General features: G+C 40.8%; 2 protein-coding genes across 4 annotated transcripts; one reads left to right on the forward strand and one right to left on the reverse strand.

Annotated features, from left to right (window-relative positions):
• Positions 1–648: 648 nt before the first annotated feature.
• On the reverse strand, positions 649–6,467 carry LOC120785062. Its single transcript, XM_040119381.1, has 2 exons — positions 5,983–6,467; positions 649–5,602 (listed from the first exon to the last, which is right to left on the reverse strand). Exon 2 carries the CDS (start codon positions 5,433–5,435, stop codon positions 2,925–2,927), a length of 2,511 nt encoding a protein of 836 aa, XP_039975315.1. The 5' UTR covers positions 5,436–5,602; positions 5,983–6,467; the 3' UTR covers positions 649–2,924.
• Positions 6,422–15,414, forward strand: gsr (glutathione reductase). 3 transcript variants are annotated; one of them, XM_040119384.1, is made up of 13 exons: positions 6,422–6,896; positions 7,239–7,410; positions 8,786–8,812; positions 8,934–9,022; positions 9,960–10,029; positions 10,249–10,396; positions 10,574–10,628; positions 10,716–10,815; positions 10,919–11,173; positions 12,203–12,314; positions 13,368–13,499; positions 13,689–13,822; positions 14,794–14,943. In XM_040119384.1, exons 1-13 carry the CDS (start codon positions 6,835–6,837, stop codon positions 14,941–14,943), a joined length of 1,506 nt encoding a protein of 501 aa, XP_039975318.1. In that variant the 5' UTR covers positions 6,422–6,834. The 3 variants fall into 3 exon arrangements, with proteins under 3 accessions (XP_039975318.1, XP_039975317.1, XP_039975319.1); XM_040119383.1 differs by lacking the exon at positions 6,422–6,896 and having other exon boundaries at positions 7,156–7,410; positions 14,794–15,414; XM_040119385.1 differs by lacking the exon at positions 6,422–6,896 and having other exon boundaries at positions 7,322–7,402.
• The last annotated feature ends 255 nt before the right edge of the window (positions 15,415–15,669 follow it).

A 15,669-nucleotide genomic window follows, 5' to 3' on the forward strand; every position in this document is an offset into this window, starting at 1 on the left:
CCTATATGAAAATTAAGGACATTTTTGTCTGTTAATTTTAACAATCTATTAATTAGGTGATATGCAAATACTGGAGCCTGATTGTCTTTCCAATCTAATGACAAAGATAATAGCCGTTCTTCCCTGGTGACATTTTTTGTTGTGTCACATTAGGAAAAAACAAAGTTGTAAATAATTAAAATTAATGAATGATGGCTGAATTCCTCCTAGCTACATTGGTTTCCGGGTCCGCGTTTTGTACATACTGGCTCACTGTCACAGTTTATTGAGACACTTGAACAGAACAAACCCAGACTTATTATTATAACTATTTCCTTCTATGACAATTCAGAGTGTCTGTTGTGTAAACTGTGTTTTTATATATATATATATATATTTATATTTATTTATTTTTGGGTGTATGTGATGCAGTTATGTTGAACAAAATAGATAAAGCCATATAAATTGTGATCATATTTACTTTGTTTTAAATGAAAAAGTAAGTGTTACACAATTGTTTTTATAAAAGCATGAAAACACGATGATGATAATCACTTTAAATGTAGTAAAACCAAAAACAGTTTTAACTGGAACATGAGTAATTCTCACACAAATGAAGAGTGAACGAAAGGCAAAGTAATATTTAAAAAAAAAAAAAAAAACCTGTAAAACACCTTTAAAATAATTATATATAACAAACACAGCTTCGGACACTGCAATGTAAGAAAAGAAAAGCACAACATACAGTAACTGCGTTGCAGAAGAGGCAGTGGAATGTTAGCCATTCCCTACTGAGTATGAACACCAGTCATAACGTTTTATATTCATAGGTATATACACAATAAAATCTGTGGGTGACCGAAAAGTTTATACACAATAAAAACTATGGGCAACCATAACCTATAAATTTAATCATAGGTCTAGCACCTCATACATCATGATTACATTATAAACAAGAACACACAGGTGTTATAATGCTGTCGTTGGGACGAGAAACAGATCTGCAAAGTATCAGGACAGAAGATTGCTTATGTCCTTTTGATGGTTTTTGAAAAATATACAACAGGTTTGAACAGGTTTTGAACGCCCAAGAATCACAACAGTCACTAAATATCTACATGGTGGAAAAATAAAATAATAATTTTAAACAAAATACAAGTAAATGGCTTTCTTTCTGTTACAGTAATAAACCAGCGTGGGCTATTCCATTTTGTATCACTGTCTAAGGATCCTCAGCTTTTTCTTTATTGTGGATACAAAGCAAACTGAATAGCACAATGGATACTTGTTTATAGTCCTAGAAAAAATGTTTTCTAGGACAGTAGGTCAAATAATCACAAAAATCTGCGATTAATTACACATTCAGGTCCATAAAGACACACACCTAATGTAGTAAAAAAATAAAATAAAATAAAGTGTATAGTAATAGTCAATGTCAGGTTAACATGAAACAAAAATTCATAAAAAAAATTAACAATTCTTCAAGACTTTACTTTTGCCTTTTAAGCCTTCTGGCAGAGTTTTAAACAGAAATTAGCCATTAATAAGCTCACCTTTCTCATTCATCTGTATTGGGGACTATTAGACTACTAGCTCTAGCCTCACAGAAACCAAAACTAACGGGCCATTCAAGGATCTCCTGGCCTAGTGGTGGTGGTGGTGGTGGTGGTGGTGGGCCTCACATTCACCACCTACATGCAATTTAGAGTCACCAAATAACCTAACCTGCATGTCTTTAGGACTGTGGGGGGAAGCTGGAGACCCTGGAGGAAACCCACACAGGCACAGTGAGAACGTGGACATGGTCATGTAATACATGGTCACGTATACTACAAATATAAGAGTCTGCAAAGAGTACCTGAATGCATCACCAAACAAGTGACCAACCTGGAATCTGCACAGGGATACTGATTGGTGCACATAAAACACTGACTGTGATCTTCAGGAAAGCCACTTTCTCGGGCCAAATTTGGAGAAGCCTTTGAAATGAATGTGCGCCAGTTGTTGACCAGTTACAAAGTTATCAGGATTGAAATGTTGACTTTTTGGATGGAACTTTTAAATTCGGATGCTGCATAAGTGACTTTACAACTAACTATCAACACAACAAATGAAAAAAAAGGGGGAATGTCAAAGAAGCAAAACATTTTACAGGCTTGTAAATGCTCTATGTCTGTATATGTTATCTTACGCTGATATATGACTACTGTATAGGGACTTTCTGTTTTCCTTGCCTTAGCCTGTTCTGTTAAATTGAAAATTAACAACAGAAAAACGGGGAATAATACTTGAATAAGACCTTAATCACTGTATATTTTTTGTGTGTTGCATGTGATACTCTGCCCACAAGATTACACAAAATCATCACAGACATTTGATCATTACTTAATACCACCCACTGATTTTTCCATCATTGAAATTGTCTAAATTCATGGCTTTGTTTATATTGTAAATGGCACTGTTTTTACTCTGAATGCCTCTTTGATAATCTCAGGCGTGCTGCACATATTGCAGCAACTTGAGGTTGCATCTTAAAGGGGCCAGATTAACCATGAAACATTACTGATGTAAACGAAAAATAAATAAAGAGGATATAATTTTAAATAAAACAACATGCGTTAATGCCTTAACTCTGACAGATCTACTGGTTTCTCAAACTTCTGTAACAGTTTCTTAACATCTGTGTATTACCGATTGAAGTCTACTACAGCAGATGGTCCATATACCATGGCCCAAAGCAGTCAAAACTGCATTGCACTTGAATAAACCATATCCCATGCCTACATAGACAAACATATAATGTTCATTGATAAATCTTATGCTCACAAAAGAAAATAATCGCCTTAATATTTTCTCAGTTTTTGAAGTTGGCATCTTCCCATTGTAATACTAGTTATTTCTTCATGAACCTACACTTCTTTCCACTGATACATTGTCCGATAAATTCATGGAAAGACTCTAACAGTGCATCCCATCACCTCATACTTCTGCCCCATCACTTTGCTCAGCCTCATTTTTAAGATTTGGCACTTTGGAACCACCTCAGAGGCTCCTGTGTCAGCAACAGTGTCTGCTCTCGCTCCCTGTATGGGGGCCCGGGGCTTTGGGTGATTGAGTACCACTACAGGCTGGTTCGGGCCTGGGCGTTTCACCAATTGGTCCACTTTCAGCGGCATTGGGTAAATAACTGCACAATCAGTTACACTGTCCATAGGTAAATCAGTCTTATATTTGGATATTCTAAGTTTCAGTCCTTTCTTGCTTTTTTTCCACACGCCTAACTGTACCCTTTTCAGGGAGACAGTGAGGAACTTCGAGGAGATGTCGTGCTCATTTTTCACCATTTGTTGTAGAGGATCTGGAGCCACAGATGTGTCTACGTGCGCGGCAATTTTAGAAACAGATCCCTGATCTGTTGAAGATTTTGAAGTGGGAGTGTGACTGCATTTATTAGTATCTGTTGGTGTAGTGCTATTTTTTTCCTTCTTGACATGTATATGGTTGTCGGTCAGTGCAGAGGGGTGCTGGATACCCTTATCATGCTCCTCTACTTTTACAGAGTCACTGGTCTGCTTTGTCAATAAAGGTTCGCAGATGAAGGATCCATCTTTTGTGGCCACCTGAGCACAGTACCCCAATGTCGGCGTCTCCTTCACCTGCTCTTTGCTGTCTGTTATCTTGATGTGATCTTGAGGTGTACTGCCAGAACTGTTACTTTTATCCATCACTATGCCACGCAGAGCCATTACCAGCGGCTGAATGGAGCCTTGGACTTCCTCTGGTTGTTGACTTAATGAAAACACAGAGGAAATGATGGGAAAACCCTCTGGTTCTGGCATGTCTCCTTCTCCTGCTCTCTCACTGGATCTGACTTCCTGGGTCCAAGCTGATATCTTTGAATTTGAACGATTAGAAAGCACAGGGGTTTTGTCTGATGAGGGCTCATTTAGAGTCGTGTGTGTTGGAAAAGACTGATTTGCAACAACGTTATCTTTACATGCTAAAATCGCCGGAGGTCTCATCTGGGCAGCTGCAGCTAAGGGAACACTCAAGGAAAGGGAAGCTGATTTCAGACTTTGCTGGTTCAAGCCCACTGCCTCTTTCATTATTTTTGAAGCAGTGCTGTTCCTGAGGCGGATCTCCCCCGGTTCCAGCTTCACAGCCAGCGACACATCTCGAGGAATGCTTTTTGTGTCACTTGCTCTCCGGGGTGGGATACTCTTGGAATGCTCTGGAATTAAATTCTTCCTCTCTTCCACTGCTCTCTGAGAAATACCTGTTCCCATGTTGTCTGAATGCAGGGTGCTAATCAACCTGTTGGCAACCCTGGTGGAGATAACAGTGGGAGGAGCTACATTAAGATTTGCGGGTTCTCTTTGTGTAACTCTGATCCCACTATTTCCTTCTCTTGCAGGATTGAGGATACTTTTGGGAACTTTGTTTGGGATGACTGTGTTACACTCCAGGTTGATTATTTCTTGTGATGTTCTTTTGAATCCACTCTTTTCCTTGCCTACTTGATTTGGAAGGTTTTTTGAAATACTGACTGGGACAACAGCAGGCCGCTCCACATTCACTGTCTTTGTTTCGCACTGTTTCCTGTTAACTGTGCACATCCCCATACTCACAGACTTCAGTGTGGAAGTCTGATGATTTAATGTGGATGATAATGGCTTTCCCATTGTAGTGTTTTGGGGGATCGTGGTCCTTGTGTCTTTTATCACAGATTTGTTCTCTTGTTGAGAGACGAGCCTCAGTTTTAGCTCCTTTGTCCCGTTAACAGTTTTCACCTCAACAAGTTCAACCAAGCAGCCAGCAGGGATCGTTACTTCCTCGGGAAGAGAAACGGTTAAAGCCCTGTTGTGCTGAATGAGTCCATTTAAAGGGGACAAAAGTTCTGTATTTCCATTGGTGGCATTCGATACATTTGTGTCCAGTGTTTTCCCTCTCTGCTCATCTTTACCCAGTCTGACTGCAGGTGCACTCGGGGTGGGTACTGTCACCCGAACAGCCGGTCGAAGTGATAATGGATCAGCGAGGGGCAAACTTGGTAAGGCACTGGAGACAGGCACGTGAGGAGTTTTAGTCATGCCAGGCTTAGCGGGTCCTTGACTGATGCTTTTACTATGCAGACGCTCAATGTGCTTCACAAGGCACAGCCTCCTCATATAGCCCTGTCCACAGTGAGGACATTTGAATGGGTATTTTGCAGTGTGTTGCTTCAGGTGTGCATTTAACTCTGCCTCACTGAACGAGACATTGTTGCAATAGAAACAGTAAAACCTTGTCCCCATGTGCTCGATCGTGTGCTTCTTAAACACTGCAGCGTCTGTGGAAGCGAATCCACATTTCTCACAATACATCACATTTGAGGTGCTTAACACACGATCCAAGGCCAAATTCTGCTGTCCACCGTTCACAGTTGATGGCATGCTCTGATAGCTGACAGGTTTCATGTTGAGCAGTGCGGTCTACTGGTCATCTGGCAGCAGGGTCCCAAAAAATTCAAACGCTGCAATTACACAGTGAAGTAAACATCCATCTCCACCTGACGTCCGGCGTTTATTCGTCAGGGAAGCGAAGGCCGATGAAACCGTTAACTGACAAATGAGGCGTCTGCCTCCTGTGAACAAGAAATGAGAGGGAAAAAAAGGAAAAAAAAAAAAACGCTTTAAGAGTCAAGTCTGTGAATGAACCTTACAGGGCACAGTGCTCACATGAAGACAAGGCCCATAAAGCCCCTCCCCCCTCACACACAGCTCATGCAGCATTTTCTGCGCCCGCAGCAGTTTCCTCACCACTTCGCAGGTTGTAAGCATATCAAAAGACACAAAGCGGTTAACTGAACTACATGCAGTCATCTCTATTTACATTTTCCTGCCGCTGTCCTCCATTGAACACAAGGAAAAGGCCCTACCTGACCACAACTGGTGGGGTCGCAAAGACGACGCCCCGCATTTCAACTGTTTATGTTTGCACCAGAGTAAAATCCCACAAACATACCTGCTTGGACTGGTGTGTAAGAATGTCTTAAGATCCGTTGTATGTTTTTCGAGTGAATAAATTGTTTAAAATCCCTTCTTTGGACGTGATACTGACGCTTGTCAACCGAGCTGCTTTCATGTTAGCTTAGCGTTAGCCATCTGTAGCTAGTTACAATGATTCCGGAAAAGAGCTGCTCCTGCCTTAAAAATAAGAGCGTGGGACAAAAATAAAACTACCCCAAAACGTTGTATTCTCTTAATTCACCGATAATATATACTTAAACACCATTATTGATTTTGTTCAAGGGTGTTGTATGCCACAAAACAATGTTGTGGTACATGCTGTTATGGGAGTGAAGTATAATTTTGAAAGTTGTGACCGGAAGTTTAAGATTAGTTTTATTTTGTTTTTCTTGACAGGTGGCGGACTGGGCGCATCGTAAGTGCTATTCTTGAACAAATACAACGCAAAATCTCTCGTACATCCTGGGACCGTTTACGCTAAATTCGAAATCTGATACAAAAAGTACGTAAAACTTTGATCGGGCATCTACGATACACACGACCATCGAGCACGACAACTTCCACCATTACAATACTGAATTTAAACTCCTCGGTGTAGTTTTCTCATTAAGTTTTCAAAGGCAACATTCGTACTTGTTTTAGAGACAGACAGGAGTTGGTTTCATCGCACCAGTTGGTATAAATGTGTTCTACGTTGCCGCAAGTTCACCCAGTGACCCAGGAAGTGATTTAAAGCGTTTGTATTTGACGTAATAAAGTCAAACCACAGGCTGAGAGTGACCAGAGAGATAAACGGCGGCGCGCCGTTGATTCACCTGATGAAAATGCCCTAAAACCAATAAAAACCATGCTGTTTATAAGAACCTGCAGACTGCTTCCTACTGTGTCAGTGTCCCTGGTACCACCAGGGTGAGTAACACAGTGTATTTATGACATTGTTGCACGTTTATTTTTATTTTGTGTGTGTGTGTGTGTGTGTGTCTGATTTACACCTGTTATTGTGCCCCCCTCTACTGTGTCCTCGTGTGAGGATCACCGTGACTATTGTGAAAACTGTTTCTGGGATTTACACACCATTGTTCCCGTACATAATGACACAGCACTGGCTTTCGCTTGACCCTCCCATTCCCCCTCGCGTCGAAAACATACGCCCGCGAGCTTCCTGGTTATGGCAGTTTTAATCCAGCTATCCCGGACGCAAGCTCCCTCTCGGTTCGACCTCGGAAAGCAACTCTTCTGGTCTTTTGGCAGGAACGGAGTCCCCCGCCGCAGCATGGCCTCAGACCCGACGGCGGCAGAGACGACCCGCTTCGACTTCCTGGTGATCGGCGGCGGGTCCGGAGGTCTGGCCGGGGCTCGGAGGGCGTCGGAGCTCGGAGCAGCCACCGCCGTGATCGAGAGCCACAAACTCGGAGGTACCTGCGTGAGTAAAAATTAGCAAAACAAAACAAAACACTGCTATCCATCCCGACTACGGTCACTTTGCTGTCGCCTCGGCAGCTTTCACACACACACACGTTAGTCGCCAGGTTCACTGCGAATCCCTCGAGCTCTCTTCCTTGTAAGTTTTTGTTTGTTTGTTTGTTTGTTTGTTTTCTTTTGTACAATAAAAGCATTTGTGAGGTTGTTGGAAGTTTGAAGCGTCCCGGCCATTAAACACCACCCACCCCTCCCCGGCCCTGACATAATGAAGCAAACGTCCAGTGTACAAAGCAGCGGGAGACGACGTCTAAACGTTGAAAGTAACCTGACGACGAGGTGAACCCTGGTTTAAACTCTTACCCTCCCACCAATTCCTTCACCGGGAGAAAATACCCATATTAGAAGCAGTTGCTTTGGACGGGCCCAGGTTTGTTTGTACCCTGAGGCATTATGAGGATGAGGTTTTTCATAGCTTTATTTTTTTTTTTCTTTCTTTTTACTCTAGCAGGGCTTTTGTTTTGGAACGCATTGTATATTGCAGGTGTTCTTGTTTTTGTGTCCACCCAGTACATTCACTTTTCAGCTGATCTAACCAATGGAGAGTTGAAAAGAAGAGATATTGCTCTAGGTTTGTGTCAAACAGCGTGTTCACTGCACAGAGCAGAGGCAGTTTGCCCGATTCATTTCCCAATTTTGGCAATAAAAGAGGAGATAAACTCTGATTTTGAAAATACAAATCATATTTTAAAAAAGGGGGGGGTTGAGCAATGATTAAATCCAAGTTATGCAAATTTTTATTTGCAGAAGAGGCCATCCGCCCTTTTGGCTGAGTTTGATATAGTTCATATTATAATTTATTGACTTCCAGAGGTACGGTATCACAATAACATGGTCATGTTGTGTTATTGTTTTAAAAAAAATTCTGATGTTAGTGGAGGTTTTGTTATGACATGGACACGGTGGTGTTAATTATTGCAGTCGTTTGGATTAGTTCACATCTAATTTTGCATACGTTTACATATTCATATTAATATTGTGATAGAAATTCGAGCCACTCCACCCAGCTCCATGATGGAACTTTAAGCAAGGAAGTAATCTTTATAAGTGAACATCCTTTTTTTTTTTTTTTTCCCTAAAAAATAGTTGTGGTTGTTTGTTTAGTGATGCACACTCACTCTGGGTTGTTCTTTTATCTTTTAGCTGTTCATTTAACATTACAACTCAAATTAATTAAGTAATGTACCGTGCAAATAAAAGTTCAGACCTCTCTTCTCTTTCCTTTTCTTTTTTTCTCTTCTTTTCAACTTGACCTGAGCTCGGATGCTATTTGATCAAGCCTACACTGAACTAACTTGCTCTCTTTCAATGTCTTTCAGGTCAATGTTGGCTGTGTCCCCAAGAAGGTACAGTTTTCCTTCCATCCTTGTTGTAACAGGCCGAGTTTATCTCGGAGACTTCATAATTTGTTAATATGCATGTAAATTCGCGAGATGTCAGATCCAGCACCTTTACCTCTCTTCGCAGGTTATGTGGAATGCAGCAGTTCATGCTGAGTATCTCCATGATCACAGTGACTATGGCTTTGACGTTGGAAACGCTCATTTCAGTTGGAAGTAAGTTGCAATATCTTCTGGTTTTTTCACTTTTTTTTTTTTTTTTTTTTGCACCCACAATGAGCTCTGTCGAAACCTGCTGGTTTCTCCCCTGGAACATAACGGTATCTATTTCACAGCGAAACTTCTCAGTTTCGTGTCTTTTGTTGCTTCACTTTAGCCTACTTCTCTATCTTTGTGAACAACATAGTTAAGTCAAGGTGGTCGCTTAGGATAAGCGTCTCGTGGGAGCGGCTACCAGCAACGTTAGGGAACATTAGTCGGGGATTCAAAATACAAGCGTATGACACCCTTATGGTCATTTAACGTATGACCGTGTGGAATAATTCAAAAATGTATCCCGCCACTTAAAGATTGTGTGTTTACATACCAAAAAAAAAAAAAAAAAAAATTCAAATATACAGGAGGCGGAAACAGTATGACTGAACGCTAGTGTAATTTAACAGGCAACAAATATCACTTGTATGAAGCATCTATTGTTCACATTTTTTTCAAAGTGTGTCTGCAATGCTGTTCATTTTAACTCTATATTGTCTTTTTTAGAGGCTGTGTCGTTGTGTACGATTGTATTATATTATATTTGGCTGCCTGAATAATCTTTCCAACAGACGGCTGCAGACCTGTGAATGGGTGGTTGCGAGCTCTCAATCGTCGGAGCAGGCAGGAAAATCTGGTTAGGAAAGCTGAAAGTGTAAAACTCTCCAGGCCCTGCTTAACACACTGTATGTGAACCCGCTGTAGCTGTGACCAGGCTGAAATTGGCCAAGGATTTATGCACCAGCATGATCAGATGTAGGCTTGTTTGCTGAAAAACCAGAAGAACTGCTGGGATGAGAGGCTGCCATTGTTTTCACTTTGTGTGCGTGTGTGTGTGTGTGTTTATTGAGTAAATGCAGGTGGAAAAAAACTCTTACCTCTCCTGTGTTTGTCTTTGCAGAACTCTTAAGGCCAAAAGGGACGCTTATGTTAGTCACCTAAATCGCGTTTATCGCAACAATCTTGATAAGGTAATTTCATATTCATATCATCTTTATTATTTTAGTGACTATCCTTTTTTTTTTTTTTGCTTGGACTGGGCATGTCTTCTCTTGCTTCAGGTTAACGTCACGTCTTTAAAGTGGTTTCTAAGCATCCTCAGTGGACCTAGAACTATTTGACTTTGTTGAGTTTATTTTTGAATGGAGCAAGAAGATAGTAACTAAATAACGACATCTGCTCCTTTACAGGCTAAAATCCAAACTATTCAAGGTCGTGCCAGGTTCACAAATGATCCTGAGCCCACTGTGGAGGTCAGAGGAAGAAAGTACACAGCGCCTCACATCCTCATTGCCACTGGAGGGCAGCCTTCTGTTTTGAGTGATGCAGAAGTTCCAGGTAAGACATACTGTACTTAGGTTTTCCTTGGAAATGGTAATCATCTTTGTGTTTAGCACTATCATGCCTGAGTAGTTTGTTTTATTTCATCTTTTCAAAAGTGGCTGCTTTTTTGCAAAATTGCAAAAAATATAATTGCAAAATTATACAAAGTATTGCATTTATTAATAATTTCAGGGGCAAGTCTCGGCATTACCAGCGATGGCTTTTTTGAACTTGAAACTCTGCCAAAGTAAGCTCACCATATAATCTCTTTGGTGTTTATTCGATACCACCTGGAAAATTTGTGTCTGTAAGTAAAGTATTGTTTTCCAAACAGGCGCAGTGTGATCGTGGGGGCTGGTTACATTGCAGTGGAGATGGCAGGCATCCTTTCCACCCTTGGGTCCAAAACATCCCTCATTATTCGCCAGACAGGAGTAAGAAACACATAAAACCACAGCACAAACTGAACACTGAACTGACTGATTTTCAGTCGTGTGCAGCCGTGCACTTGTGATTCTCCTCCTATTCCCTCCGTAGGTTTTGAGAAACTTTGACAGCTTCATCAGCAGTAACTGCACCAAAGAACTGCAAAACTCTGGTATAGACCTGTGGAAGAACTCTAAGGTGAAGTCTGTGAGTAAAACTGAGAGGGGTCTGGAGGTGACGCTCGTCACCAAAGACCCAGAGAAGAAGAACGACGAGGAGAAGATCAGCACCATCCAGGAGGTGGACTGTCTTCTCTGGGCCATCGGCAGGCAGCCGAACACCTCTGGACTGAACATCGGGGGGATGGTAACAGTCTGCTCATGAAACGTCTCCTTATGGTGTTCGCGGCACATGTAACGCGTAGCATCTGAGCTCGGTGAAAACGATTGAGAACAACAGCACATGTAGCAACCATTAACAAAAGCGGTCCGGACAGATACCTTCAGGTTACCGTCACGTACTGTCTGCAAAGGGAAATGGTTAATTTTTGGCTCTGTACAGTATTCCCTGCGTCACCCTCATCCTTGCTGCCTAATTGTCCCCATAGATTATAACAACACGGCAGATCATTTTGAAACAGTTCTTTATTTCTGTCTTGAACACACGTAAATTGATCTTTTGCACAAGGCAGTATAAAGGCTACTACGTGGAAGGACCACGTCCAGTAACACAATATTGGATGAAAGATTTTGCCGTTTAACACTTTTTTTTATATGAAAAGAGGCCAAAATAAACCACAGTCTTTATGTTGTTTGTCAGAGTTGAAAAGTGAAATGTTGGCACTTGTTCGCTCAGCGCTAACAGGCAAATTAATAATGGATTAAAGGGGGAGTTCAGTCTGGGTTCAGTCAAAGTCCTCTTTCTTCTATTTGTGGTACCTCCAGCTAGTTGAAAGGAAGTGACTTTTCTATCTAATGCCAAATATTCTGACCTCTGCTTTTATTGTCTAACCTGTAATATGAAGGAGGATGTGAGGAACCACTAATTTTTCAAGAAAACATCGCACAACATTGTACGGGAACTAGGAAGGAAAAGTGTTAGGATCTGATGTTGAGTGTGTCGTGACCAACACCTCGACACCATTGTGATATTCATGCCCAGTTTCAGATCTTTGTTGACACAGAACCAGGTTAAACATTATTACACTTTTCAGTGAGGTTTTCTCTGATCTATGGATTCTGGTTTACATTAAAGACTTTGAGCCTCCACAGTCAGAATGACTCACAAAACTTCCCTGCTCCTTTTGTTGCTCTGCCACAAGCACTTCAGTGATTAAAATGGGATGTTTTAGCTAATTTACATTAAGTATGTAACAGCTTTTCTCTCTGTTTGCAGGGTGTGGATACAGATGTGGGAGGCCATATCATTGTGGACGAGTTTCAGAACACCAGTCGACCAGGGATCTACGCTGTAGGGGATGTTTGTGGCAAAGCTCTTCTCACACCTGGTAGGATGCTGCACTAATAACCCAAATCATTTTACAAGTGTAAAACCCATAGTGATGTTTCGAGCTTGGCCAGTGCGGATGTTTGAAACTGATTCTGAAGTTTGTTTTTTTTTTGAGACAGAAAATATTATTAAAGATTTCGGTCATTGTTGAATATCTCTACATTTGGCCATTTTTATGGCAAAAATATATTCTATCATTGGTGGGGTGAAAAAGCAGTGTTATTTAAGGATTTGTAGGAAGCCTTTTTACACTGCTTCAGTTGAACTCCAGTTGAAAATTTTAGCTATTTTTATTTAAACAGGTACATCTTTATTTAGTGTCTATTAGAAGAAGTTTAAAAAACAAACAAAAAAAGGCTCCAAATAACTGCGCTGAAATTGTCAGAAATGCAGGTCTTTGTCCTCACCCAGTCAAATTCTGGTATGGTTTTGAGTGAGAACATACCAGTAGCAAGTCCAAGAAACACATCTTGTCAGGTTTCTGGTTTGTACAGTTACTTTTGAAGTCTGCGTCTTTTCTGCTTACATGCCCTGGGTTTTCTTGTATTTAGTTGGTTTGAACCTGAACAGACCAAATACAAAAAATTCCAATAAAGACAACTTTACTGCTGGTCTTGTTTAACTTCAAATCCAACCTTTGAAATCCAATAAAGTGAAATTATAGCTTTAAAATATTACATGAAGTAACCTGTCTCTTTAAGTGGCCTCCCAAAGTAAGCAGTAGGAACTGCTAAATCATCAGTAAAAATATTTAATTTTTCCAGCAGAGTTCTCTGACGCAGCCCCCATGTAGTGACAACCATCTATTATACATAATGTCTGTAGTTACAATTCACAGCAGCCAAATAAGATAGTATTAGAGCAGACATCCATCACTGCTTTATAGCTTAGAGATAATCGTTCACGTTACAGAATACTGCAACAATAACATTACTCTGATTTTCTAGTTTGAGATGAACTTCTAATCCTTTGTGGGCAGATAAAAATTTTTACTTAGGGCATTTATTGTCGCGCAGAGTTGGACGCTAATGTATGTTGTGTGTCGGGACAGTTGCCATTGCTGCAGGCAGAAAGCTGGCTCACAGACTGTTTGAGGACAAGAAGGACTCCAAGCTGGACTACTCCAGTATTCCCACCGTGGTGTTCAGCCACCCGCCCATCGGTACGGTGGGCCTCACAGAAGGTGAGTACGCCCTCGACAAAAGATCTCTTTCGGCGGGTAGCACTTTTTCAGAATTACAATATTTTCCAATGTCTGTGTCGTGCCCTGCGACGTTGGCAATTTACATTTACACTACGCAGAGTTTCCGTTCTGGACGAAGGTTTACTCCAAGAAGTTCAGACACTTAATTTGTCCATTTTCATTTCGCAGAGGAGGCCATTAAAGCTAGAGGAAAGGAGAATGTGAAGATTTACAAGACCTCTTTCTCTCCAATGTATCACGCCATCACGACCAGGAAGAGTCAGTGCATCATGAAGCTGGTGTGTGTGGACAAGGAGGAAAAGGTAGGAGTCGTCTGACAGAAATTACTATTAGGTCTTTACCAATCAGAAAAAAAGTACATTTAGTTTTCTCACAAATGTCTTGAATTTCCTACAACTAATAATTTAGAATTGTTTTGACTGAAATAATTATGTATATATCAAAACTACCGTATTGTGTTATGGTTGTTATTTCCTAAGGTATCCATCGGTTAGACTGGATAATGACGATCTGAAAAACCTGCTTGAAACCTTCCTGTATATGTCGTACTTAAATTATTAAACATTAAAGGAAGAACATTCTCTATACCACTTAAACACTGTTGAAAAAATTCATACATATATAAAAAGAGCTGTTAGTAGGATGGATTTTTTTTTTTTTTTAATTTAGTGGACTCAGCCAGAAACAGACTAGATGAGTCCAAGATAAGACCCCACCAATAAATGTTAGGGTTTTGCAAAAATCTTCTGTCTGGACTCATTGTTTGGTACCAATACTGTATTCAGCTCTTATGCAAAGAGAAAAACCATCACAGAAGATGCAGAAGGAGATGCCAGAATGTGATTCACCCACAAAATGCAGCATATTTTGATTATGGGGTGTGTCTCTTGCCTCTTTCTTAACCAGGAATATATCTCCGGCTCTTACTCTGATGTAACCGCTATTGTTTTCTCCACCTTCACATGCGATATAAATCACAGCAGAAGTTGACATCTTCACACCCAATCTCTGCACGTTGTTGAAAGTCATTCTGGGAAATGTAGGAAGTCGGCCTACCGAGGTAGAAGTAGATGAGGCAGGTTTAGGAAAAGTGTGAAAACCAAAAATTTTATTTTGCAGCACTTTATTCAAATATAGAAAACAGCACTTAAAGTCTCTAAATGGAACTAAACCTTTTATGAGTTTGAAAGGCCCTTTTTTTTTTTTTTTTTGACTCTCGTATACACTAGCAACTGCAGTGACTTTCAGATACTAAATTGTCTCTTTTCCCCAGGTGGTGGGCCTGCACATGCAGGGCCTGGGCTGTGATGAGATGCTGCAGGGCTTTGCTGTGGCCATCAAAATGGGCGCTACCAAAGCAGACTTTGACAAGACTATTGCCATTCACCCCACCTCATCTGAGGAGTTTGTCACGATGCGCTAAGGGAATCACAAACTCCCCCCTTGCTTCCCTATACGATTAGCAACTCAGACAAGCATACCAGGACAGAGTCACTACTTCGTACTAGTCTCGCATTAGCTTGACGACTTGCTTTCTAAAACTACCTTCCATTTTCTCTCATTTAAGTGATCTTATTTTTGCGCAGTTTTAAATGTTTTCTCATTTTTACCTAAATGGACCAAGACCAAATGATGGCCTTCTTAAACTGTGCTGATTTCCATTTTAATGATTGTGAAATGGAAGTGATGGATCTGCAGGTATTGTTGTCAAGTGATTGCATGGGAAGTCAAAAGACCTCTCTCCTAGTGTATGTGTTTGATTTGTGAGTCATTTGTCAGATTCATTTTACAAACACTGCTGCTTCTTGAGGCTCCTATTTGCTACCAATGCAAGGTCATAACATATCTACTGTACTGTCTTAAAGATTCAATAAACCTGGAGTTTTTTTCTTAAGCGCCGTGATTCTTTGCTCTTCATACTGTGACTAACCCCTTTATTGTTTTATTTTGGTGCTGTGTTGTAACACCCTTCCAATAGCGCCTTTCTGTGCTTTACAGCTAACAGGTTGGACAATTAATGAATTAATATACATCCGATTTTTGGACAGAGGGGGAGGTGCGTTCCTGTTCTAACCTAAGGGACTCTCCTCTGTCAAGCCAAAACGTGCAATAACAACGTTGCATTTAAGACAACTCCTGTCTGATTGCA

Source organism: Xiphias gladius, chromosome 23, assembly GCF_016859285.1.
Source record: "Xiphias gladius isolate SHS-SW01 ecotype Sanya breed wild chromosome 23, ASM1685928v1, whole genome shotgun sequence".
NCBI lineage: Eukaryota > Metazoa > Chordata > Actinopteri > Istiophoriformes > Xiphiidae > Xiphias > Xiphias gladius.